Source organism: Adiantum capillus-veneris, chromosome 5, assembly GCF_014529385.1.
Source record: "Adiantum capillus-veneris isolate H3 chromosome 5, ASM1452938v2, whole genome shotgun sequence".
NCBI lineage: Eukaryota > Viridiplantae > Streptophyta > Polypodiopsida > Polypodiales > Pteridaceae > Adiantum > Adiantum capillus-veneris.
In genome coordinates, this window is record NC_140935.1 from 78,195,227 (window position 1) to 78,220,093 (window position 24,867).

Below are 24,867 nucleotides of genomic sequence, written 5' to 3' on the forward strand. Positions count from 1 at the left end.
GAAGGTCCCCATATGCTGGGGCCCATTCCTTGGGCAGCTGAAACTCTAAAAAGTGATGCAATTCTTGTATTGGAGGTTTATCTGCCACACCAGACACATAGCATCAGTGTCGACCAGAAAAGAAGAGTGATGGAAAGGGAAAAAAAAAACTGCCACTTATCATACAACGTAGGTAAAGGTTTATTGCATGACTGAGAAACCCAGTGCCGGTAACCCCATTGAGAAGAGATGTAATCGGGACAAAAGACATCGATACAATGTCAGGAGCTGAAGGTACTGTCTGAAGCCACTCCTCATGAGTTTGAGCAGAATCCCACCCACCTTTTCTCTTAAATATCACTGTCACCTCCTGCAATGGCCATAATATGTTACTCTTTCCTCTCTTTCCTTGGCGTACACAATTTTCAGCAGAACGTAGACAAGACTGCTCAAACAAGGACATGGCTGAGATTCCCTTTTGATTTAGAACCAGAAACTTCAACCTCACTAAGGCATATTTATATATCCCTGAGCTGCCTCTAGAAGATTAAATTTCACAGCATGCACAAAAAAGACCCAAGGCTTGTAAAACAAACTCTCACACATACATTGGTCTCAATTGTCGAATCCGCTGACGAATCATTCATCCAAGGATAAGGCACTCCACTCTGCAGAAAATTTTCAAATTTGATCCTCAGATACATCCAACTTAGTGCATGCGCTACTGCAAGTCATGATGCCAGTAGCAGAACAGTCAGCTCAATTATTTCAAGACAGATTTAAACCTTATGTGCATCCTGGTAAGCATTCCCAGAATTCATTCCGTTTGACACTAGCATTGAGCCATCCCTTATCTGGTATTCAATACAAATAGTAAGAACCTTTTGACAAATCAATCTGTAGAAGGCACGACCCAAATCAGAAGGCAAAATCAACCGAAGGTATACAAGCAGATTATAACCTTTCCTTTGTTTATCCTTTCTCTAGACGTGTTGCCTTCCACTGAAGAAAACCTTTCCTTTGATTTTGCTTCCAAAATCTTCTGGACACCAACAGCTGACAGAGACGAAGAGGAGTGTTGCTTGATATAGATCACATCCTTTCCACCAATCTTTACTCCAACAATGACATGAGTCCCATACTTCTCCACAAAACTGGTGCAATCAATTTCAAACACTGTTTAAAAGGTCGGATTGCAGAAAACATAATCTTACAAGAAGTTTATTTTACTAAAAATATTTACTGTGCTAATAGTCATAACAATGTTGTCACTTACAAAACATAATCCGTCCGCGCTTGAAATAAAGTTCCAAAACATGGCACTAATAACGAGATGCACAGGTGACAAAGCTCATTGAAGTATTATGTTATGGCATAACAATTTATTAACAATTCGGAGCTCATCTGAAGAGTTTGTAATCAGAATGAACACATAACATAAACGCCATGTGCACACATACTGTGACATACAAAATGCAACCAAGATTGAGATATGTCCAGCATGTCATTGAGCTCAGTTGGTGCACAGTAAACATAAAAAACAGCATGACCATTGAATAGTCTATGGCACCATCACTTTTATAAAAGGAGGCCAAGGCCTCATTTGTAGTTGTCCACCGGTAGAGTGCCAGTGGCTAATCTACGAGGCTAGGAGTGCACGAGGTCACCTCGAGGAGATGAAGCTGGGCGTATGGGACGCCCGGCCTTACAAGCGCGCGCCTACAACCTCGAACGCTGTCGGAGCAAGGGGGTGCTGGCAGACGGTGGTGGTCATGTGGTTCATCCGACGTGTGTCCATAGGCAGTTCGAGTAGCCGAGAGATCCTCCTGCGTGTTTGTTTCATGGTATCAGAGCCGGGTTGGCTACTGGATGAACTGTGTGCACACCTGTGGATAGATTTCTAGGTCAGATGATGTATTTTCAAAGGATAATTGCTGAAACAGTGTGCAGGCAATAATTTATACACTGTTTGCTGATTTCTCATAAAATCAGAGCATGTATTTGCCAACTTTTCTGATATTTAGCAGAAATCGGAGTATTCTATAAACTTACTGATTTTGCAGGAAAAACAGGGAAATTTCTCCTCTATTTTTAACTGGTTCTCCAGGATAATCAGAATATTTGCATTCAATTTACTGATTTTTGCTCATTTTCAATGAAATTTGTCGAATTTTACAGTTAATATACTGATTTCAGTACTTCTGTGTTTCTTGCCGATGCAAACACACACACTTTCTACTCACAGAGCCACTGGAGTCTGAGGAGTTAACAGATTTGATACAGATGTATAAAGAAGCTTTTGGATTAACTTAATTACTGTCACGGCATGCGTCCGTCATATCATAAGGAAGATGTTCACTTTTGTGACTCTCCACGTACTTTGGATGAACGATTGCATCCAAAGAGACATCAATTGGGAGCTTGTCCTCTGATGTCATTTGTATATGCATTGAAATGGTGTACACCTGTGCCAGATTTTGGACGCACTCAACATGTCTACAGCTAGCTTATCCCTTATGCATATTACACAAGTATGCATAACTAAATGATCACTCGCAGAAGGAACAAATTGAGAACTCGGCTCGCTGCTGCCCTCGCCCTCTCCCCCTGCGCACGTACTGCCCCCCCTTCTCTCTCGTCATCGCCATCGCCCCCGCCCCCGGCCCCCAGCTGGTCTTGCGCATCTTTGTGAGAGCCGCATTCGACGATGTGGTCAGATTTTGCGTGGTCGCTATGAGACGTTTTGGTCAGCTGCATTTGGACCTGAGGCATCCAGGGAGGGGTATGTTAGACTATTGCGGACTCTTTGCAGCAAGCCATAGTGGGCAAAGGGATTATTGTGCCAGGCAGGGCTCAGTGGATGACTATGCAGGTTCAAGGTTCCCTCGTGGGCTTCTTGAACATCTATGCGCCCAATGTGGCGAGTGCACGTGCAAAGTTTTGGTCTCATATTGTTGAGTCTCTGCCGCAGGCAAAGCAATGGTGCATTGGGGGTGACTTCAACATGTTGGAGGACCCCTCTGACAGGATTGGAGGTAGCCATACCACTGTGCATGGAGTTGAGTTGGCGGCTTGGGAGAGGTTTTGTATGACTCTGCGGGTTTCAGATGTGTGGCAGCATTCTAGCTTTGTGAGGCCCCCTGACAGTAGGCTTTCTCTCGTTCGGACCGCAGAGTGGGAGGAGTGAATCTATCTCGGATAGATCGCTTCTACACTAGTGACCACTTCTCTGACTTGGGTGGGACAGTCTGCATTCTGGCTGGTACTTCTTTTTCAGACCATGCACCAGTGATCCTCATAGTGACAGATAGACAGAGGAGGGAGAGCACGATGCTTCGTATTCCTGAGAGGGTTTTCCTGGACTCTCTGCTCAGAGAGAGAGTGTGGCTATTTGGATAGAGGGCTTAGCCGTAAAGGACTCTCCTGCTCACAGGGTGGCCTTTGGACTTGCTCAGCTCAGTCGGCTTTTTCTTCAGGAGTTCATGGCCCGCCTGGCTGCAGCGAGAGAGGAGGAGGAACACCTCCGACGGGGCGTTGCTTCCTTGCAGAGGATGCAGGAGCAGCATCCAGACAGGCCTTGGTTGGAGGAGCAGTTGCAGCAGGCTCGTCACGAGCTTGCCAGCACAGAGGAGAGGCGCCATGCGTTTGCCTTCCATCGACAGGCATCTCAGTGGACCCAAGTGGGTGACAGAGTGACAAGGGCTTTCTTTGAGGCGGTGGGACCCCGGTATACGCATGCCAAGGTCAGCCAGTTGAGGAGGCTTGACGGGTCAGTTGCTTCAGAGTCTGAGGACATGCGAGCAGTTGCTACCGACTTTTACTCTGACTTGCTTCAACAGAGCCTCGGTCGGAGCGTCAAGATGGTTGCAGAGAGCAGGTTTGGGCACAGATGCCTTGTCTTGTGACTGAGGAGATGCGCCAGAGGCTTGAGCAGCCTCTTCAGCTAGAGGAGCTCCATGGGGCCCTCAGAGCACTTCCCCGTGGTAGTTGTCCAGGTGAGGATGGTTTGACTCCCAGTTTTTTCTTAGAGTACTGGGACTTGCTTTGCTCAAGTCTCTGCAGCGCTTTTCAGTACATCCTGCACACAGAAGACATGCCTGACAGCATGAGTGAGGGTCTCATTTACCTCACTCCCAAGGAGGGTGGCTCCTTGGATGAGATTCGACAGTGGCGGCCCATCACCATCCTCAACTCAACCTACAAAATTCTTGCCAAGGCTTTGAGTTTGAGGATTCAGCCACTTCTAGAGAGCATTATACATGGGACACAGACAGATTTTGTCAAGGAGCGTAGTATCCTTGACAACATCTTTACGTTTTGGGAGGCTTCTGCCCTCGCTTGCCTCCGTGGTGAGGATCTGGTGATACTCCTTCTCGACTTTGAGAAGACCTATGATAGAGTTGACTGGGACTTCTTGGAGGGAACTCTACGCAAGATGGGCTTCTCAGATGCTTGGATCAGAGGTGTGTCAGCTCTCTACAGACGGGCACACAGTCAGGTATTGTTGGCAGGTGGCAGAGGAGATCGCTTCATGCTCACAAGTTCGGTCAGACAGGGCTGCCCTCTTGCCCCCTTTCTCTTTCTGTTCTATGCTGAGGCGATGAGCAGATTTTTGGTTTCACAGCAGGTTGGTTTACATGGCTTAGCGCTCCCTATTCGGGCCGACGAGCTGCTGGATGTTGAGTTTGCAAACAACTCAGCTTTGTACTTAGAGGGCCAAGAGACCAACCTTCACAGGTGTGACCAAGTTCTTGAGGCCTTTTGTTGTGCATCAGGCGCACGGATCAACTGGAGAAAGACTGTGGCTTTCTCGGTTGGTAGTGCTCCTACGTCAGATTGGCTGCCAGGTGAGGATTTCAGCTGGATTCCCCTCGGGACTGCAATTCGATACTTGGGCTGTCAGGTTGGCTTGGACTTGCCTTTGGTCAAGGCGCGACACTCGGATAGCCCGGGCCAAAGTGGCTTGGCAGGTCATCACTCTTCCTTGTTCTCAGGGAGGGTTGGGGACCATAGACCCAGCACAGCAGAGCAGAGCCCTTCTTGGGAAGTTTGTTATCAGAGGATTGCTTCCGGGGGAGGAGCCCTGGAAGGAGTTTTTGCTTCAGCGGCTTAGTGCTAGGGTGCCCCAGGCTGGAGGCCCCTGGCGACCTTCGACCAGATGGATCTTCACAGAGATGCGCAGAGTTGGCTTGAGCAAGAGACTGGAGGACCGTTTTGCTGTGAGTCTTCTCCGCTCTTGGGAGCTGTGGAGAGGCCTTGAGCAGCATCAGCCTACTTGCACGGAGGAGCGCCTAAGGCAGCCCCTTGTTTGAAACCCCATGGTTACCACTCAGAGAGGCCACTTGGTTGGTAGTAGGCCTCATGTTTCTTGGGGTCCCATGACAGACGGTCCAGCATGCACTCTAGGTGAGTGGTTATAGTTATCAGGCTTGTCAGAGGAGCTTCAGAGCATCCAGCTACAGGGCATGAGAGGGGTGCAGAGCATGTGTCAGGACATCAAAGAGGCAATCTCAGCTACGTGGCTCACACCTCTTGAGTCATCAGCGCCCAAATGGATGGGAGCCTTCACCCGACTCGAGGTTCTCATCGCAATTCGGGCTAGCTCAGAGGCTGTACCCTCCCTGTTCTTCGAGCTACAGGTGAGGGTCGTTTACATCAAGTTTCAGTAGAGGCCCCACAGGTGGCAGAGTGCTGTTTTCAGAGGATCCGAGTTGTGGGCATCTGTGGGAGGACTTGTGTCATAGATCCTGACCCAGCAACTCTTGAGACTAGCCACTGGAGGCTATGGGCCTAGGAGAGTTGTCCACTGGCACGTGTGCATGGGATCCTGGAGAGTGGTTTTGGAGGGACCCCTTCTCCTCCGCCAACCACCCAGGTATTCCTTTCTTTCAGTACACTGTTCGTCTGGGACGTCACATACTGGCAGCACAGAGAGAGGCTCGTCATGCTGCAGCACCTCATTGGCAGGAGGAGGGTCTCACAACTGGGTTCTTGTCAGCTTTTTGGGCGAGGTTGTGGGACTCCAGACAGCCGCGGCGAGTCACTTTGTTCCAGTGGCTGGTTGCACATCGAGCTATCGCAGTTGGGAGTTGGCTTGTACATAGTGGTCTTTCGACAGCATGCACAACTTGTGACCATTCTGTGGAGAGTCAACGTCATTGTCTTTGGGACTGTCCTTTGGCGCAGCAGGTTTGGCTTCGTGTCCTTCGGCTAATGCCAGCTCTTTCCTTAGCGCGGCAGTACACCTGGCGGGCAGCTACTTGGTCCACTCTTACGGGCCCGGCACTTCAGTTTGAGATGTCCTCCCCCAGTAGGATGATAGTGATGCAAGGGGGTCGACCTACACTCCAACCTGTTATGGAGCTTACTCCACAGGAGTGGAGCAGAGAGAGAGAGGAGTGTTGGGAGCTCATCTGCGGCCTGACACTCTGGTTCATCTGGCGTCCCCGCTGCTTCCGCATCTTTGAGGCTCGCCATGTACCACCAACAGAGACGGTTCATGATCTTTGGCTAGAGCTGATCCATACTCTCAGAGGACAGTTCGAGAGACTCCGGGGCAGCTCCGACCACATGCGGGAGCGTAGAGAGGCCTTCCTTCAACTCTGGCGCCTTGGGCCTTTCTTCACCATGGTCCAGGGTGTGCTCAGATGGCATTACCGTCCACCTATGTTGCTTTTCCCTCCTCCCATCTATTGATTTAGCCTCATTGTACATATGCTGTTTTTTCATTGAAAGAGTCTCCCCTTATGTTTGCTGTAGACCTCTCTAGTAGAGGTGGTTGTAGCCTTATGGGCAGTTTCATTAACTAATAGAAGGATCTCTTTCTCAGGAAAAAAAAAATGATCACTTGCAGCATTTCAATACAGGAAACATTGTGTAAATGTTACAAAGTGTGGACATTCTTTTATTATTATTTGCATTCTCTGCTAATCCTACAACCGAGGACGATTGCTTTTATTTTAGTGGGCAATATGTGATGGGTTTTAGGGTTAGGGTTTCTACGTTGAGGTCATATAGACACATGTGATCACTCTGTTTGTTTGGCAAGTCACACTCTCTCTAGAAAGGTGGTTCGTGCCAATCTCTTTGTCAGAGCCAATATCCTCTGTGGCGCACAGATTATCTCTCCTCTTTTATGTCTTGTACTTGCATCTGTAATCATCTGTATTGCATCGTTATGGAATAAGAAACACTGGTTGATTCTCAGAATGACCCCCGGATTTTTGAATTGATTTGATTGAGTTTTGCAATCTCGACCGAGGGGCCTAAACCCTAACAAAAGAAGAAGCAAAAGAAGTTTTACCAACTTATTGAAGTCGGCTGAGGGGCCTATTGGAATAGGATAAAAATCCTAACCTAACCAAATGACCCTCGGATTTTTGAGCTGACTTAATTGAGTTTTGCAATCTCGACCGAGGGGCCTAAACCCTAACAAAAGAAGAAGCAAAAGAAGTTTTACCAACTTACTGAAGTCAGCCGAGGGGCCTATTGGAATAGGATAAAAATCCTAACCTAACCAACTTACAGGTTGCTGACGTGGCAACACTATATGTGCAACTCTTTGGGTGTAAGGTTTTGGACCAATTGCTTTTAGATTCTCCCGGGATGTGTTCCAGACACATGAAGATCAGTAGCAGTTTTCATTCTCAATCCCAATGAAGTTCCTTCAGATACATTTTGCAATTCATCATTCTATATGGTGGTTGGTGCAATTCCTTGGTTCTTTGTCATTAGGCAATTGAATTCTGAGTAGCCTCCGTTGTCTCCTTTCTTTGGACTTCCCTTAGCAAATTGGAAATTCTGGCATGTGGTATGTGACCGGAGGTGCAAGTTTATGACTCTTTCCTCGAGGGTGGTGTTGCGAAATGATCGGAATACGAGTAGTTTATGCCTTTACTGTCAAATTTGATGCTTTCTCTTGGAGCGGTCAACAGAAGTACCTTCTGCACATGCTTGTTGTGTTAGATTCTTGTTAGATTTACTTTTAGTGGACAACATTTTACTTCCCAAACATCTTTCATGCATAGCAATTGAATTGCATACTGCAGGATACTTTTCTACTACGGAGAATTGTTACAGATATCCTTGTCCATGAAACCCTCACCTTACAGTTGCAGTTTGCTCACTCCAACTCCCTAGGCCGTCTTCCCTTCCAGGAGCTGAGAGAGGGTGTTATGGCATCTCTCTGGATTCGTACAATCACTGGTGTCTCCCAAGAACAAGTGTTAGGGAGTGAGGGCTGTTTTGTGGTTGTGCCCGGTCATTTTGAGGCAATTTTTGCAGGTCAAGATATTTAAACCATGTCTAGTCTAGGGTTTTGGCTCATTTCCATGGCCTTGTAGCTCCATTCAGGCTTAGGGTATACCTTCATAAGTTCAGAATAGTTTAAACTCACGAATTATAAGAGGGGATAAAACACTCATAAAACTACAAAAGCAAGGGACACAAGAAAAAAAAAAAACAGATCACTTTATTTGCTACTAAAAACTAGATAAAACAAACCACTATTTATTCAAAAATGTTTTTAGAAAAGGCATACGCAAAATAAGTTGAAGCAACTTACTTGGCTAAAACTTGAAACAAGTACTCAACTTTAAACTAAAAAGGATAAGACATCTCTGCATGCTTTATAGTATGTTTCCCATTAGGTTCCCTTGTCTTCCTTGGGCCCTAGGGGCTAGTGGCCCCATGTTACCTATTTCTCCCCTTTTTTTTTCCGAAAAAAAGATCCTTCCATTAGTTGATAAAACTGCACATAGGGCTACAATCACCTCTACGAGAGAGGGCTACATCTACCATAGCGGAGACTCTCCCAATGCAAAAACAACATATGTACAATGAGGGCTAAATCAAGAGATGGGAGGAGGGAAAAGCCACGTAGGTGGACGGTAGTGCCATCTCGGCTCACCCCGGGCCATGGTGAAGAAAGGCCCAGGGTGCCAAAGTTGTAGGAACGCCTCTCTACGCTCCCACATGCGGTCAGAGCTACCCTGAAGTCTCTCAAACTGTCCCCTGAGAGTATGGAATCTGGATCAACTCCAGCCAAAAGTCACGAACAGTCTCCGCTGGTGGGACAAGGCGAGCCTAGAAGATGCGGAAGCAACGGGCCCGCCAAATGAACCAGAGTGTCAGGCCACAGACAAGCTCCCAACACACCTCTCTCTCACTGCACCACTCCTAGGGGGTAAGCTCTGTAGCAGGCTCGAGTGTAGGTCGACCCCCTTGGATCACTATCATCCTGCTGGTGGAAGATAGCTCAAACTGTGACGCACAGCCCGTGAGGATGGACCAAGCAGCTACCCCCCAAGTGTATTGTCGCGTTGAGGAAAGAGCTGGCATCAACCGAAGAACCGGAAGCCAAACCTGTTGTGCCATGGCGCACTCCCACAGACAGTGACGCTGACTCTCCAAAGGATGGTTACAAGCTGCACATGCTGTCGAAAGGCCACTACGTACAAGCCAGCTCCCCAATGATATAGCTCTGTGTGCAACTAGCCACTAGAACAACGTGACTCGCTACGGTTTTCTGGAGTCCCACAAGCTCGCCCAAAAACCTGACAAGAACTCAGCTGTGAGACCCTCCTCCTGCCAATGAAGTGCTGCAGCAGGACAAGCCTCTCTCCGTGTTGCTAGTATGTGACGCCCCAGTCGAACAGTGTACTGAAAGAAAGCGATCCCAAGGTGGTCGACTAAAGAGAAGGGGTCTCTTCAAAACCACTCTCCAGGATCCCATTGCACTCGTGCCAAAGGGCATCTCTCTCAAGCCCAAAGCCTCCAATGGCCTGTCTCAAGCTCTACTGGGTCAAGATCCATGATGCAACACCTCCCACAAATGCCTACTACTCAAATTGTCTGAAAACGACACTCTGCAACCTGTAGAGCCTCTACTGAGACTCTGTGTAGTCGACCCTCGGCTTGGATCTCGAAGAACATGGAGGGTACAAGCTCTGAGCAAGCGAACTGCAATGAGTACCTCCAGTCGTGTGAAGGCCCCCATCCATCGGGGAGCTATTGTCTCTAGAGGATTGAGCCACTCAACTGGTAAAGCCTCTGTGGTGTCCTGACACATGCTCTGCACTCCTCTCATGCCTTGTAGCTGGATGCTCTGTATCTCCCACTATAACTGGGAACGGGCGGAACACAGCCCAAATGTTCCGAAACAGCGTTCCGGACGAGTCCCATTCCCGAAACGGAGTCGGGAACGGAACGCCGTTCCGGAACAGGGTGTAACCAGAACGGTGTTCCGGAACGGGGGGAACATGAGGCGGAATGGCAAAATGTGGGGCGGAACGGGTAAAAGTAGGCTTTTGGGGGCAGATTTGGGATTCTTTGAGGAACATATTTGGTGCAGTTTGAGGGCAGGTTTTGGGGCAGATTTGGGAACAATTTTTGGGTTGTTTAGGAGTTTATTTGGGACTAAGCTGAATGGAGGTAGTTCAAGCCTTACTATAGTCGACCGTTCCTGCCCCGTTCCCGTTCCGGCCCCCCCTCCTCCTCCCCGTTCCCGTCCCGTTCTGAACCCTCCCGGTCCCGTTCCATGTTCCCGTTCCGGGTAACTATGGTATCTCCTCTGACAAACCTGAGAACTGAAGCCTAGAGTGCGTGTTGGACCCTCTGCCATGGGACCTTAAGAAACATGAGGCCTACTACCAACCAAGTGGCCTCTCTAAGTGCTAACCATGGGGTTCCAAACGAGGGGCTGTCTCAAGCGCTTCTCCGTGCATGTGGGTGGGTGCTGCTCCAGGCCACATCGCAGCTGCTCCCAAAAGCGAAGCAGGCTCGCAGCAAATCCATCCTCCAGTCTCCTGCTCAAACCAACTCTGCGCATCTTTGTGAAGATCCACTTGATGGAAGGTCTCCAAGGGCCTCCTACATGAGGCACTCGAGCTCTAAGCTGCTGAACCAACAACTCCTTCCACGGCTCCTCCCCTAAAAGCAGTCCTCTGACAACAAACATCCGAAGAAGGGCTCTGCTCTGCACTGCTCTGCAGTTCTGGGTCTATAATTCCTAACCCCCCCTGAGAACAAGGTAGAGTGATGACCTGGCAGGCTGCTTTGGCCCAAGCTAGCTGGGGTGTCGCGCCCTGACCAAAGAAAATTCATGATCAGCCTCTCTAACTGGCTGATGCAGGAGCTCGAAAAGATCCAACAAGATGTAATGTACCACATAGTAGCCACCAACACCTGGTTGGCCACTACAACTCTGCCTACCAAAGAGAGCCGTGCCGAACTCCAATGTAGCAACTTCCTCCTAATGGACAGGAGGAGGGGAGCAGTCTGCTGCTCAGGAGACAAGCCCAAGGCAACCTGACAATTCAAGTAGCGAACTGCAATCCCTAAGGGAATTTATCTAAAGCCCTCACCTGGCGACCAATTAGACGTAGGGGCAATTTCAACCCAGAAAGCCATTGTCTTCCTCCAGTTGATCAGTGCGATTGATGCACAGCAAAACGTCTCTAGAGCGTGCTCACAACTGTGCAGGTTGACCTCCTGGCCCTCCAAGTACACAGCTGATCGTCGGCAAACTCAGTATCCAGTAGCTCATCGCCCCGAATAGGGAGCGCTAAGCCACGCAGACCAACCTGCTGTGAAACCAAGAATCTACTCATCGCCTCAGCATAGAACAGAAAGAGGAAGGGGGCTCGAGGGCAACCCTATCTGATCGAGCGTGTGAGCATGAACTGGTCCCCTCTACCTTCTGCCAAAGCACCTGACTATGTGCACGTGTGTAGAGAGCATAGAACAGAAAGAGGAAGGGGCCTAGAGGGCAACCCTATTTGACCGAGCGTGTGAGCATGAACCGGTCTCCTCTACCTCCTGCCAAAAGCACCTGACTGTGTGCACGTCTCTAATCCAAGTGTCTAAGAAACCAATCCTACGTAGAGTGCCCTCCAAGAAGTCCCAGTCAACTCTGTTGTAAGCCTTCTCAAAATCGAGAAGAAGTATCTACCAGATCCTCACCTCGGAGGCGTGCGAGGGCAGACACCTCCCAAAAAGTGAAATTGTTATGAAGGATGCTGCGCTCCTTGACAAAACCTGTTTGGGCCCCATGTATCATGCTATCTAGAAGTCGTTGAATCATCAAACTCAGAGCCTTGGCTAAAATTTTGTAGGCTGAGTTGAGGATGGTGATGGGCTGCCACTGTCGAATCTTGTCCAAGGAGCCTCCCTCCTTGGGAATCAGGTAGATCAAGCGCTCACTCATGCTGTCAGGTATCTCTCCTGTGTGCAAGATGTACTGAAAACCACTGCAAAGATATGAGCCAAGCAAGTCCCATTACTCCAAGAAAAAACTGGGAGTCAAGCCATCCTCACATAGACAACTATCTCAGGGAAGTGCTCTGAGAGCCTCATGGAGCTCCTCTAGCTTTGGAGGCATCTCAAGCCTCTGGTGCATCTCCTCTGTCACAAGACAAGGCATGTGTGCTCAAACTTGCTCTTTGCATGCATCCTAACGCTCTGACTGAGGCTCTACTGACAACAGGTACGGTAAAAATCAGTAGCAACTGCACGCATATCCTCTGGCTCTGAAGTAACTAGCTCGTCAGGTCTCCTCAAAAGGATGACACTCGTGTGCGCATGGCAAGGTCCCACCGTCTCAAAGAACGCCCTAGTCACTCTGTCACCACTTGTGTCCATTGAGATGCCTGTAGATGGAAAGCACACCCATGGCGCCGCTCCTCTGTGCTGGCCAGCTCCTGACAAGCCTACTAAACTGCTCCTCCAACCAAGGACTATCTGGGTGCTGCTCCTACAGCATCTGTAAGGAAGCAACGCCCCGTGGGAGACGCTTCTCCTCCTCCCTCGCTGCAGCCAAGCGAGAGCCGTAGACTCCTGGAGGAAGAAGCGACCAAGCTTAGCAAGTCCAAGGGCCACTCTGTCAGCAGGGGAGGCCTCCGTGTCCAAGCCCTCTGTCCAAAGAGCCACCACTCGCTCTCTGAGCATTGAGTCCAACAAGATCCTCTCAGGAATGCATAGCATCCTGCTCAAGCCTCACCCTCCTCTGTCTGTCTGTCACCGTGAGGATCATTTGTGCATGGTCCGAAAAAGATGTCCCAAAAAAAATGCAAAAAAATCCACCCATGTCACAGATGTGGTCACTGGCGTAGAAGCGATCTATCCGAGATAGATTCACTCCTCCTACTCTGCGGTCCAGGCGAGAGAAGGCCAAGCTATTCGAGGGCCTCACAAAGCCTAAATGCTGCCAAACATCCGAAATCCTCAAGGTCATACATAGGCTCTCCCAAGCTACCAACTCAGCCCCGTGCACAGTAGCATGGCTACCTCCAATCCTGTCAGAGGGGTCCTCCAGCATGTTGAAGTCACCCCCAATGCACCATTGCTCTGCATGCGGCAGAGACTCTACAATGTGAGACCAAAACTCTACACGTGCACTTGCCACATTGGGCGCATAGATGTTAAGGAAGCCCACGAGGCAACCCTGAACCTGTATAGTAATCCACTGAGCCCTCCTAGGCACAATAATACCTCTGCCCACAATGGCCTATTGCCATGAGTCCACAATAGTCATACATACCCCTCCCTGGATCCACCAGGTCCAAATGTAGTTGACCAAAATGTCTCATATTGACCACGCAAAAGCTGACCACATCGTCTAATGCGGCTCTCACAAAGATGATGCTCCTGCAGCACAAGGAGATCAATCTCTCTGCCTACAAGGCATCGTTGAAGCTCCTGACGCAATCGACCCCGCTGGCGCTGGAACTGGGACCCACCTACCTCATGGGATACGTACGAGAAAGAACCGATGCTACAACAACAACTAGTCGCGCTTTCTTCGAGGCGGGCTTGGATGGGGAATAATCCGCATCCGAGCATCCCCGAGATAGGCGTGACTGCAAAGACTGTCCAACCCAGTCCCAAGAAGAGTGTGTCGTACGCAGCAAAATCTCCTGTGTCCAAGAGTCCTCGTGTATGTATACATAGCATGGTGGACTCTACATGTAAACAAAGAAGTGTACCACAATGTGTCTACATCCTGCCGTGTCTGAAGGTGTCACTGAGAACTTGGCCAATGGCCACAAAGTCAGTACCAGATCTGTAACCCCAAAGTCTCCCGTGTGGAGAACTCAAGGGCATGGGCCTGCAGCCAATCTATCATTGAGTCCAGAGTCCACTCAGACTGGTCCTTGCCACATAAGCGAAAAGAGAAGCCAACCGCGGTGTCCAGGCCCTCTATCCCTCTAGCTACAAGGAACAGTACATGAACTCTGAAAAAAGCCGCCTCAAAATCTGGTGAAGGGTCGCCAAGAATCGAGTGAAGTCGTAGGCAAAGAAGTCTCCCTTGCGACGAATGTCGAAGCTCCTTAGTCCACGAGGAACTGCTGTAAAGAGAGACGTATGCACCAGAAGGGGGGGTCGCAAGAAAGGCTGTCTCGCTCTCGCCAGGTGACTCGTGGCAAATGCGCTGCCAAGAGATCTCCTAGCGGCCGAGGAAGGTCCTGTCCCATGGGCCGGCTGTGGGGTAGGAGCGGGAATAGAAGTGGAAGCAGGGGGGCTAGTGGGTGGGGATGGAGAAGCAGAGGGGCGGGAAGCAACAAGGGGGATAGGAGGAGGTGGGGAAGAGGACAGAGGCGGGGGGAGAGGGAAGAAGGAGGACTCGGGGGGAGGAGGGGTTGTCGGTGGTGAGGCTGAGGTGGAGGGCGGAGCTGGGGCCTCATCCTACTGAGGAGGATTGAAACGGTTCCCTGTGAGAACCCACTGCTGTTGGCCTAGAGCATGGCGACCACTCGGAGGGCCAGGCTGACATGGTGGCCCCTAGCGACTCCGACCACGGACCTGCTGCCAGTCCTCCTCTGCCTGGGCCCCAGATTCGGAGGATGCATCTGTCTGAGTACCATGTGTCTCTATTTGTTGATGGTGGCCAACCTTAGGAGGCTGGGGCTGAGTCTGAGGTAAAGGTCAAGGCCTCATCCATGGACAAGCCTTTGCGAGATGGCCCATATGTCGACAAATGAAGCACTCATTCGGGAGGCCCAAATACTCCACTCTCTGGCGGAGCCAACCACCACTCACCTGATGTAGTAGAATGACCTTCGGGAGGGTGTGGGTGTTCCGAACCAGCCGCATATTGTGGGTATGCATGCTGCCTTGGCAGCTATACAGAGGCTGCCATGCAAGGTGTCTCCAGGTTAGTCCCAATCTCTTACCAATCCTAGACAAGAGCGGAAGGTACTCTCTCCTCGGGCCGAGGAAGCAAACTGAGATGGGAAGGTCTGCCTCCTCAACTAGAACAACGGTAGCTAGCTCGAAACCATGGCGCCACTATGGAAAATGAGCTCGAAACTGCTCGGATGGCCAGGAGGCTCCTAGCAATGACCTTGGACACCATCTCGGGGGTCTCAAACTCTATCAGGTAGTAGCCACATCCAAGAAGTTGAACGTCGATAATCTTGCCCACCTCTGCTAAAAGGCGGGCTTGGAGGAGATCACGCACCTCCCCTCGGCTAGGTCGGGTGCCGATGATCTTGCATAGAACAGAGGTGGCCTGAAGGTGCGCCACCTCTGCCTCTGGGCTCGCTTGCTCTATCGGCGAGAGAGCAAGTCGGATAATGGGTTCCGCGGGGGCAAGCGAGGGGGCTTCCGTCCAGTCCCTCTTTGGCGGAGCAGAATCCTCCATATGTGTCTGATGCTACGATGACGAACCAAGGAAGAGCGATTGTGAGGATGTCAAGTCGAGGTCGAGAGGCAGCATCCCGCCTTGAGCAAACAAGGGGCAGAGGATGAGGAGGCGGGATGGGAGGTGAAAAAATGGGGTGGGATTTCGGGGCGGGTGCTGGCAGGTTACGAGGACGAGCAGGAGGGGCAGCGCGCTGGTAGGGCTAGCGAGCTGCAAGGGGCGAGCTGGAGCGGGAGAGGGCGTCAAGATGAGAGCAGTGCGCAGGGGTCGGGGGGGTCGGGGGGGGGGGGGGGGGGGGGGGGGGGGGGGGGGGGGGGGGGGAAATAGCAGCGAGAGTTCGTAATTCTCCTCCTCCCCTATTTTAGGGTCATGGGATGCCAGATATGCAGTCAGCATCAGCTAGGAGAGGCCTATATATGGGCCTCTAGGGGAGCTTTTGAGGTATTACAGTTCAGCCCGAGAGGGGGGCGCCCTACCTAGGTGCCCTAAGGGTAGTATGAAGAGACCAGGAAAGGCAACAGCAAAGGGGGACAGTGTCACATGCCCATAGCACTCGAGCCACGTGGACAAGATACTGCTACATGTCAACGTCAATCTTAGTTAGGGATCTGATATGGCACCTTTGTGAGCCTCTCAGAGAACTTGCATGCCCAAACGGGTTGATAGTTGCATACCCTCACTTGCCCAGTACAGTCACTTAAGCATCTAGACATAACAACAGCCCCTTAAGTCAATTTTGTTAATTTATCAATAGATAAGCCTCTTTTAAGTGGAGTCATGGTGTCCAAATGTTGCTCAACCATCACTTAAGCCTATTTATGTGAGCCTTGGGCTCTCCCTTGAGCATCATAACAAGTACCCGCAGAGGCAGCCAGCACCAACAGTTTTCAGCCACAATATTCGCAGCCAGGCCATTGCATCAGATCAGCCTTAGTGTTTTTGCACCAGATCCAGCCTAGCGTTTTTGCAATTCCTCACCATACAGAGAATTTCAGAATTGTGCAAGTAATAAAAGTAAGTACTTGCTGTTTTGTGGCTGTGCCCAGCCGTTGTGTGGAGGTGTCATCTCTCTTTTCTCTCTCTCTGCCTCTCTCTTTCATTGTGTTCAGTTCAAACTTCAATTCTCTCAAGTAAAGTAGCCTTGTGTTTGTATGAGGTACTAGATCTGAGTAAAATCCTTAAATCGTTCTGCTATACCTGACAGGCAGCCCTAGCGTTTTTGGGCAGCCTCAAAAATCTTTGTTTCTGGGCAGCCAGCACCAAGCATTAGACGAAGAGTGACGCAGCCAAATGGGCAGCCAATCAGTTCCACATGCTGTAGCGGTGGTCTAGATCCGTTGTTCCCCGTACTTGCTCAGTTGGCTCCCAGTTATTGCCAGACGTCTCATGTGCAAGAGCAGTTGGCAATGTCAGTGGCGGTGTTGTGTGTCAAGGAGCTTTCCATTGAGGGTATGTAGCATTTATGTCAGACCTCCCAGGGACACTTGTATATGCAGCTTTGTGATTAGCATGGAGATCTCTCTCTCTCTCTCTCTCTCTCTCTCTCTCTCTCTCTCCAACACACATACACACACACACATACACGTCCTGTCTCTTGCTACCTCAGTGATCTCTCTACTCCACAGGTGTGTCTTGTTCATGTATGTGGCATTGCAGGTGTTCTAGATCGGAGTCGAGGTGTCCACCGGATCACGAGCTAGTTCTTGTCTTCATTGCATCTACCGCTGCCACCTTTGACGAGAGAGAGAGAGAGAGAGAGAGAGAGAGAGAGAGAGAGAGAGAGAGAGAGAGAGAGAGAGAGAGAGAGAGAGGATCTCCATGCTGATAACAAGCTGCCTTGTTCATGTATGTGGCTTGCAGGTGTTCTGGATCAGAGTCGAGGTGTCCACCGGATCACGAGCTAGTTCTTGTCTTCATTGCATCAACCGCTGCCACCTTTGAAGAGAGAGAGAGAGAGAGAGAGAGAGAGAGAGAGAGAGAGAGAGAGAGAGAGAGATCTGGAAAGGATCTCCATGCTGATAACAAGCTGCTCATACAAGTGACCAAGGGTGGTCCGGCATAGATCTGACATGCCAATGGAGAGTCCAGAGGTACACACAACTGCAACTACTAATGACACTGCCACCTAAACCTGCACGCGAGACCACTCACACGGTCTCCACATGGGTACCATCTTCAACATGCTCTGAGAGCAGATCTGACGCACCTCCTCTTGGGTAGATCTAGATCTAGATCTGGATCTCGGATGAAAAACCTTGCCACTGCATGATCACAAGGCCTGTGTAAGGCTGCCCTCAGCCCTAAGGAATTGTTACGCCGTAGAGACAATCTACAAGCACTGCATCCGCTGCCCATGAAAAACGATGGGCTGATCTGGTAAGCAAAAACGTTGGGCTGATCTAAAGCAAAACGCTGGCTGCCCTGCATCTGCTACAAGCCCCCTGAGAGGCACCCAAGGGAGGGTGCCCCCCTCTGGGCTCTATTGCGTGCTATAAGCGGTGACCTCCCCCTACATTTAAATAGGCACACACACACCCCCCACCCCCACATAAATATAGGCCCAAAAGCTGGCTGCCCGACCCAGTCCTCCAACCCCCACGACCTTGAAAAAAGGGGAAAAAATATGAGGAGCTTAGGAGAGGGCACTGGATGCCCATAGAGCTCAGGGGAAAAATATACATAGGCTGGGGGAAAATACTCCCACCCTGCAGGAGCACAAATGGCCATGGAACCAAGCCAAAACCCAAGCCTAAACATGGCTAAACACAACCTGACATGAGAAAACAGCCTCACATTGGCCAGGTACAACCACGAAACAGTCCTCACTCCCTAACACCGGTCCATGGGAGAAACTGGACGAATCCAGAGAGATGCCTCAACTCTAACACCCCCTCTCAACTCTTCGAAAGGAAGATGGACCAAGAAGCTGGAGTGAGCAATCTGCAACTGTAAAGAGAGGGCTTCGTGGACGAGAATATCTGCTATAGGAATCTCCAAGGTCAAATAGAACCTAGCCAGTATACCATTTAACCACTACCTCTGCAAGACATCCGGAAAGTACTATTTTGTCCGTTGAAAGTAAATCCAGCTCCAACAAGAATCTCCTCAACGCAACTAACTTACAAGTTACACCACCAGCATCTGTAGAAGATATTGTTGTTGACCGCTCCAAGAGAATGCATCAAAACTGGGTAAAGGCATAAGCTAATGGTATCTAGATTAGTTCCCAACTCTAAGGTGCTCCACCTCTTGAGGAAAGAGTCCGAAACCTGCACCTCTGTCATATACCACATGCCAGAATCTCCAAGTATCTACAGGAAGTCTAAAGAATGGGACAACCAAGGTGTCACATGACACATCCAACCCTATGTGTCCGTGGACAAGCTACAGCACGACAAGGGTTCAATCAGTCCAGTCAGTCTGGATTAGAAGTGATCTGGCACTTTTGTGAGTCTATTCGTAGACCGTGCATGCCCAGTCACTTAGTATAGATGCATATCCTCTGGTTGCACATAGCATGATCATAAGCATTCCAATCAGAATCCTTCAGGGGAATTTTCCAATGCATTTAGCCTATTTTCATATTTTTGACATTTTTCACTTATTAATTTAAGTGACTTTTGTTGGAAAGTAGGTAGGGCAAATGGAGTAAGTTTGTATATAAGCAAACCTAGACTAGCACTAATTGGCAAAAGAGGCAGCAGGAGCTCCACCGCTCAACAGGCAACTTCTCAAGCAAGAACCCCTTGGGGCGATTTTCCCTCAAGCAGACTCCCTTAGCGTTTTCCATCTCCAAGCTTCACCGCGGAAACCCAACAGCCCTAGCTTTTTCCTTCAAGCAAGTATCGCCATACAGTCCATGCTTCTAGCGTTTTTTGTCACGGGCACGTGGCAGCTGTTAACTATGTCACGAGGACGTGGCAACTGCTAACTTTAATTGTTGGTTTCTTTCCAATGGGTTTTGTTTTATTTTTAAGACCCTCTTCTTGAAGTAGCAAACGGTCGGACATTGTATGGCCAATGTGAACGGTAGTTTCACCCGCAGATGGGTAGTGGTCGGCATTGGAATTCGTATGGTAAGAGGATGTCTAGGCTCAGTTCTTTGCAAATTTAATACTGGGACAACAGTGAACACTAAGAGCACAAGATTGCAAAGAAAAAGTGGGTTTTGTGCTCATATTACATAATACCAAAATATAACAATGGGCGTGCGGTGTGCAACTCCGTTGGTGTGGTGATCAAGCATCAATCATCCTTGCCAAGGGCAAAATATAATGATGTACAAGTGAAGAGTGGATAAGTAGAGTTTAGCATAAATGGGAGTCAAAAAAAGGGAAGGACTCGAGTCAAGAGTCAAGACTCAAGACTCAAGAGGTCTAGACTCTACATGTTGGCCCATGGTGCCAACTGAATGACAACTGGCTCTGCATAGTCCATTTGATCCAAAAATCATCCTCAAGTGGTGTTGTCTCAATCTCTCCCTCTGCATCTATTTGTGTCTCTGGGATAGGATCATCCTTTGCAAGTGCCCACTCCGCGAAATCATCACTTTGGTCTGACTTGGAAAGCATCTTCAAATTTGATGAGATATATATGAGATCATTGGCTCTCTGCACATCAAGAAGATTCCTCTTCTTTGAGGTAACATGAGCATACACACTCCAAAGTTGCTCCAAGCAACTCGTAGTGCATGCTTGGCTAAGAATGCGAATAGCCAAATCCTATAAACCGCCCAATCCCGCCCCAAACTCCTCCCACCGAAGAGCACTTCTCATCTCAAAGCGAGATGCTTGTGCATCAAGCATGTGACAAATTTCTCCCTTTCCATTCCTGTAGACATTGATGTGCCTCCGAATCTTGGTCCTTTCCTTTGGGTCGGGCACGGTGTTTTTTAAAACACGTCCCCTATCGCGTCCCCCGTCCCTTGTTTTGCCACGTCCCCATTTCCGGGACCCGCCACGTCCCCAAGACCCGTCCCCGTCCCCATGTGCCTATGCTTGAAAGACTAAACTGAAATGATAGAAAGAGAGACAAGAGAGAGAAAAGAGACAACATAGGGATGTCGGGTCCCAACCCTCAAGGGCCCCCTTGCTCTGTTTCCGGAGCAAGTACTTTCTTTTTTCTTGCACAAATGCTCATACAATGACTGAATGCCGAGATGTTGATGCTAATGGGTATTGATGCTATGGTACTTGATGACGACGATGACGATGACGACGACGACGGTGAAGATGACGATGGTGTTGACATCGACAACGATGTCAAGGCTGAAATCTAATACTAGGTACTTTTGCTAGAGATCAGTTACTGTGGCGGTTCTACAGGGCTGATCTGCAACCGCCGATGCATGCGAGGCTGAGAATGCAAGACGCTAGCTGGCTGAATCTGAATCTGCAAAAACACTGGCTGGTTTGTGCTGAAATTGAAAACCCTAGGCTGATCTGAGTGCTGATAGTGGATGCGGCGAGGATCTGAAACCGGGAAGGGTGCGATACGGCGAGGTACAGGGCTAATCTGAAAACGTTGGTTTTATGGGTTGAAACCCTGGTCTTCTGATGTTGAAAACCCTGGGCTGATCTTGAGAGAAACGCTAGAGAAGCCTGAGGTGGTTCCGTGCTTCATGAGAGAATGTGCAATGACCCAAACAAGAGAGTGGAATGCAAACTGTGAGTGAGAGTGAAAGAGACTGCATTCATATGCTGTCTTGTAGCGTCCAAGGGTTGCCTTTATAGGTGCATGAGGCTTGGTCGAGCAAGCATAAAGGAAACCCCATGATTCTGGAATAAATGGCTACAGTCACTTATTGAACAAATGACCTTATAAGAGGTGTTTCACATGCAGTCGCAAAACCGATCCATGCGGTGGAAATGCCTACATGCTGGAATAACTGTATTGTGCAAGAGAGGGTAATGCAACTGTGACCGGCCTGAGCATGCACATCCTGCTAGAGGCTCACAAAGGTGTCAGGCTCAGTCCTGAGTTACTGGATCATGCTAGACTGTCTGGCAGAACATGTCCACATAGCGCAAGTGAAGTGCGCACGTGACAACACACATCAATACTGAGACTATAGCTAATACTGCAAGATCAAGAGACCCTGCACCCAAGCTCTGTTAGAGAGGAACAAGGTGCTATAGAAAGGGAGCAACTAGAATTGTAAGGAAGTAGTCCCGAAAACTAACTCCCAAGCTCGCTCTACATCTCCCTCTGGAGGGAGAACACCCAAACCATGGATAACTATTATAACTCTCCAATAGTCTCTGCATGTGTAACTGGATCACCCAAGGTAGGTGAATCCGAAAGAAAATAAACATGTGGAACCTGGAACCAAATCTCGGAGAACCAAGAAGACCGTCTCCCACTGTAAAAAATTTCATGGCTTAGTGTAACTAGTTCCTAGTCCAAGAAGGACCACTATCCACCTGTACGAAACAACATGTCAAACTAAGGATAAGGGAAATAGGTGTGTCCTAGATGGTACAATCTCCAAGGACCAATCTGGAAGACAAGGCATAGGAACTATTGCTCGGATGCACTTGGAAGAGCAACCCTCGCACCACAAATCCGAAAGACGAAGCAACCACCAAAATGGCTAAAGAAGAACATTTGTCAAGGTGCTAACTGCACTGTGGTATAAAGCACACCATCCAAAGCCACATGAAATGGGCAAGGAAACCAAGGACCTAAAAGACACCGTGTATGGTACTCCATGGAATGAAGCACTGGGAGTTGATTGAAGAGAATAACTTGGAAGCCCTCTCTGAAAGAGAAGTATCCTCAAAAGTATACTCTAAGGTAATAACTGACTCAACCCCACGTCAGATCAGAGCAAACATTGTGACTCAAAGCTTTAGAGCTAAAGCCGAGAACTCCCCCCAAGATAGGAAGCCCCCTTCCTGCTCAATCCTAGGAAAAGAGAATAAGTACCTCCAAAAAGAAATCTAAGACAACCTGGAGTAAAACTGCTTCCTTTGTAATAGCTGAATAGCAAAACCTGAATCTCAAGGAACTCGACTCAAAGAGAATCACACCATCAATAAACTTGGACTACTAAGAATAGGAAAACCTAAAAGGTCATCGCCTAAGGATCATGTTTGCCAAAGAAGCCGTCGGGGTCCAAAAGAAAACCTAGCTACTCAAGCAAACTCCCTAAGATCAAACCGAATGTCCGCCATTCCTTTGCATTTGCAAAGATCAAACCTGTTGTAGGTACAATCCAATACAATATGTCAAGCTGCATACACACTCAGAAGAGCACATATACTCCCACTATTGTAACTTGCTTCCTTAAAATCTTCATCAGAATTGTTCTTTGTACTTCTGTTGAAGAGAATATACCCACAACTACAATGTGCAATCAATATCTGATACACAAGATGACACCAAAGGAACCGGCTTGGGGAACAAGTCCGTAAAGAACGCTCGGGCTGATCTGTAACATGCCAGAAAGCTGGGCAAAAAACTGCAAGGGAAGAACCTACTATATTTGCCAGCCGTAGCCAGATTCCTGCACTCCAAAAGTGATGCCATGCGATTTGCTCCAATTGATAAGAGCGGCACTAGCCGCACAAAATGTTTCTAAAGCCTATCTCAAAAGTATCCAGAACTCACAGTAAGTACTCGGCAAATAATTCACATACTCCTGATCAAGTAAAGAAGCTCCCTCTTCCTTGAGAAGGGGCAAACTGAGTCCTCTGATATGTGGTACCCATTGCCACAAATAAGAGGACACGGTCTCGGCAAACCAAAAACAAAAAAAAAACAAAAGGCACGGTACCCAAGGACAAACCTGCCCCACGCAGTGGGACAACTCTTGCCCTCAACCTCAAAATCGACCTTGAGCTCGCCAAAATTCTTTGAGAATAACGCATTTTCCATCAACAAAACACATTAAACAAAATGCTCACAAAAATGCCATTAAATTGCATGAATCGTCATGAACATGCAGCCCCATAACACTTGCAAGCAAGCATTAAAAAAACAGCAAAGAAAAGCAGCTTACCCTGCCAATGCTGCTGGGTCCCAAGATGAAGGAACTGCAGCCTTAACTTCTTCCTTCAAAGTTAATTGTGTCCTAGGAAGCTCCACATTATAAAGATTGATAAACACCCCATTCATAGTTAACGCTTTGACCGAAGATGCATCCTTTTGCCATGAGCCTGACAAATTAAACATTGCGTTGAAGTGACCAAGGGGTATCTTTCCCGAAATTGCTAGATCTTGATTGAACCGCTCCGACATCTGGTACCACGACCTTAACAACATCGGTAAGCTGAGAAAAACTACTTTTCCTATACAAAAGTAACAAAAAAGCATCTGGTCATGCTAAAATGCCCATATGGTCTAAGTGAGCACCTCATTGAAGGTAAGGATATCTGTTATGAGCCTTGTACGGTCTCCCTTGTCACATTTTATAGATGTAGAAACATTAGGAATGAGAATATTTCCAGGAAGGTGGAGGTCTTGGGTAGAGCTGCTATTGTCATTGGCGATCAAGCGCTCCCCACTTTTGCAGTAACTGAGCCACAAGTCACAAGTAACGTCGTAGCCACGTCCTAGCGCTTCAACTGCCTGTTGGGCTACCGAGAAAGCCTGGGACTTGGAAGGGGGTTGTGATGATTGGGGATGCATATCTGCAGGCTGCGGAAGTGCACGCTTCTTGTTGAAAACACTGTGCAGGTTAATTCTTGGTTCACATGCTAATTCACATTCCGCAATCCCCTGTATGTCTGCCGTAGTCGCGTCAGCAGTGCAGGAAAAGAGAAAAGATCGTCGCCGTCCCAGAAACCCCAATCTGTTGTGCTGCGCAGAGAAAACCAAAGTAACGTCGCTGCCGCGAGCCTCTATTTGTCTGCCGCCGCTTCTACCCGGTCCGGTCTACACAAACTGCTTTCGTAGAACGGTGATGGAGAGCTTGTGTGCTTCTATTATTTGGTCAAAATGCAGGAGTAATGCCGGTGTAGCTCAACGACTTCGAGATTGTGAGTGCTGCTTTGACTGGGCTTCTTGGAAGTTGGAAGAGTCGACAAAATAAGGCTGCTCTTTTTTTTTGCGAGAGAGAGAGAATCTCCAAAGGCATCTTTGATCTTCTCTAGAAATATGTGGGTACGATCCTGAAAAAACCCATAAAAAGGCGGAATCAAGAGAGATGCCCTGAGTTTACAAATGTTAAGTTGGAGGTGACGTGAGGTCTAACAGCGTTGCTAGGGAGCGAGCAACAACGACGACGGTTTGGGGGGGGGGGGGGG

At 48.9% G+C, this 24,867-nt stretch overlaps 1 protein-coding gene across 1 annotated transcript in view; it reads right to left on the bottom strand.

Moving 5' to 3' along the window:
- The window catches only part of LOC147457569 (MACPF domain-containing protein At4g24290-like), a 26,333-nt gene extending 1,716 nt beyond the window's left edge, over nucleotides 1-24,617 (bottom strand). Inside the window, exons 1-7 of the mRNA XM_086512429.1 lie at nucleotides 23,975-24,617; nucleotides 23,622-23,860; nucleotides 941-1,133; nucleotides 765-833; nucleotides 588-647; nucleotides 166-349; nucleotides 1-81 (exon numbers count right to left, since the gene is read on the bottom strand). The exon at nucleotides 1-81 is cut by the window's left edge and continues 86 nt beyond it. Of these exons, the coding sequence (XP_086368555.1) occupies nucleotides 1-81; nucleotides 166-349; nucleotides 588-647; nucleotides 765-833; nucleotides 941-1,133; nucleotides 23,622-23,860; nucleotides 23,975-24,250 (1,102 nt within the window). The 5' untranslated portion in view covers nucleotides 24,251-24,617. The remainder of the gene's footprint in view (nucleotides 82-165; nucleotides 350-587; nucleotides 648-764; nucleotides 834-940; nucleotides 1,134-23,621; nucleotides 23,861-23,974) is intronic.
- Between the last annotated feature and the right edge of the window lie 250 nt (nucleotides 24,618-24,867).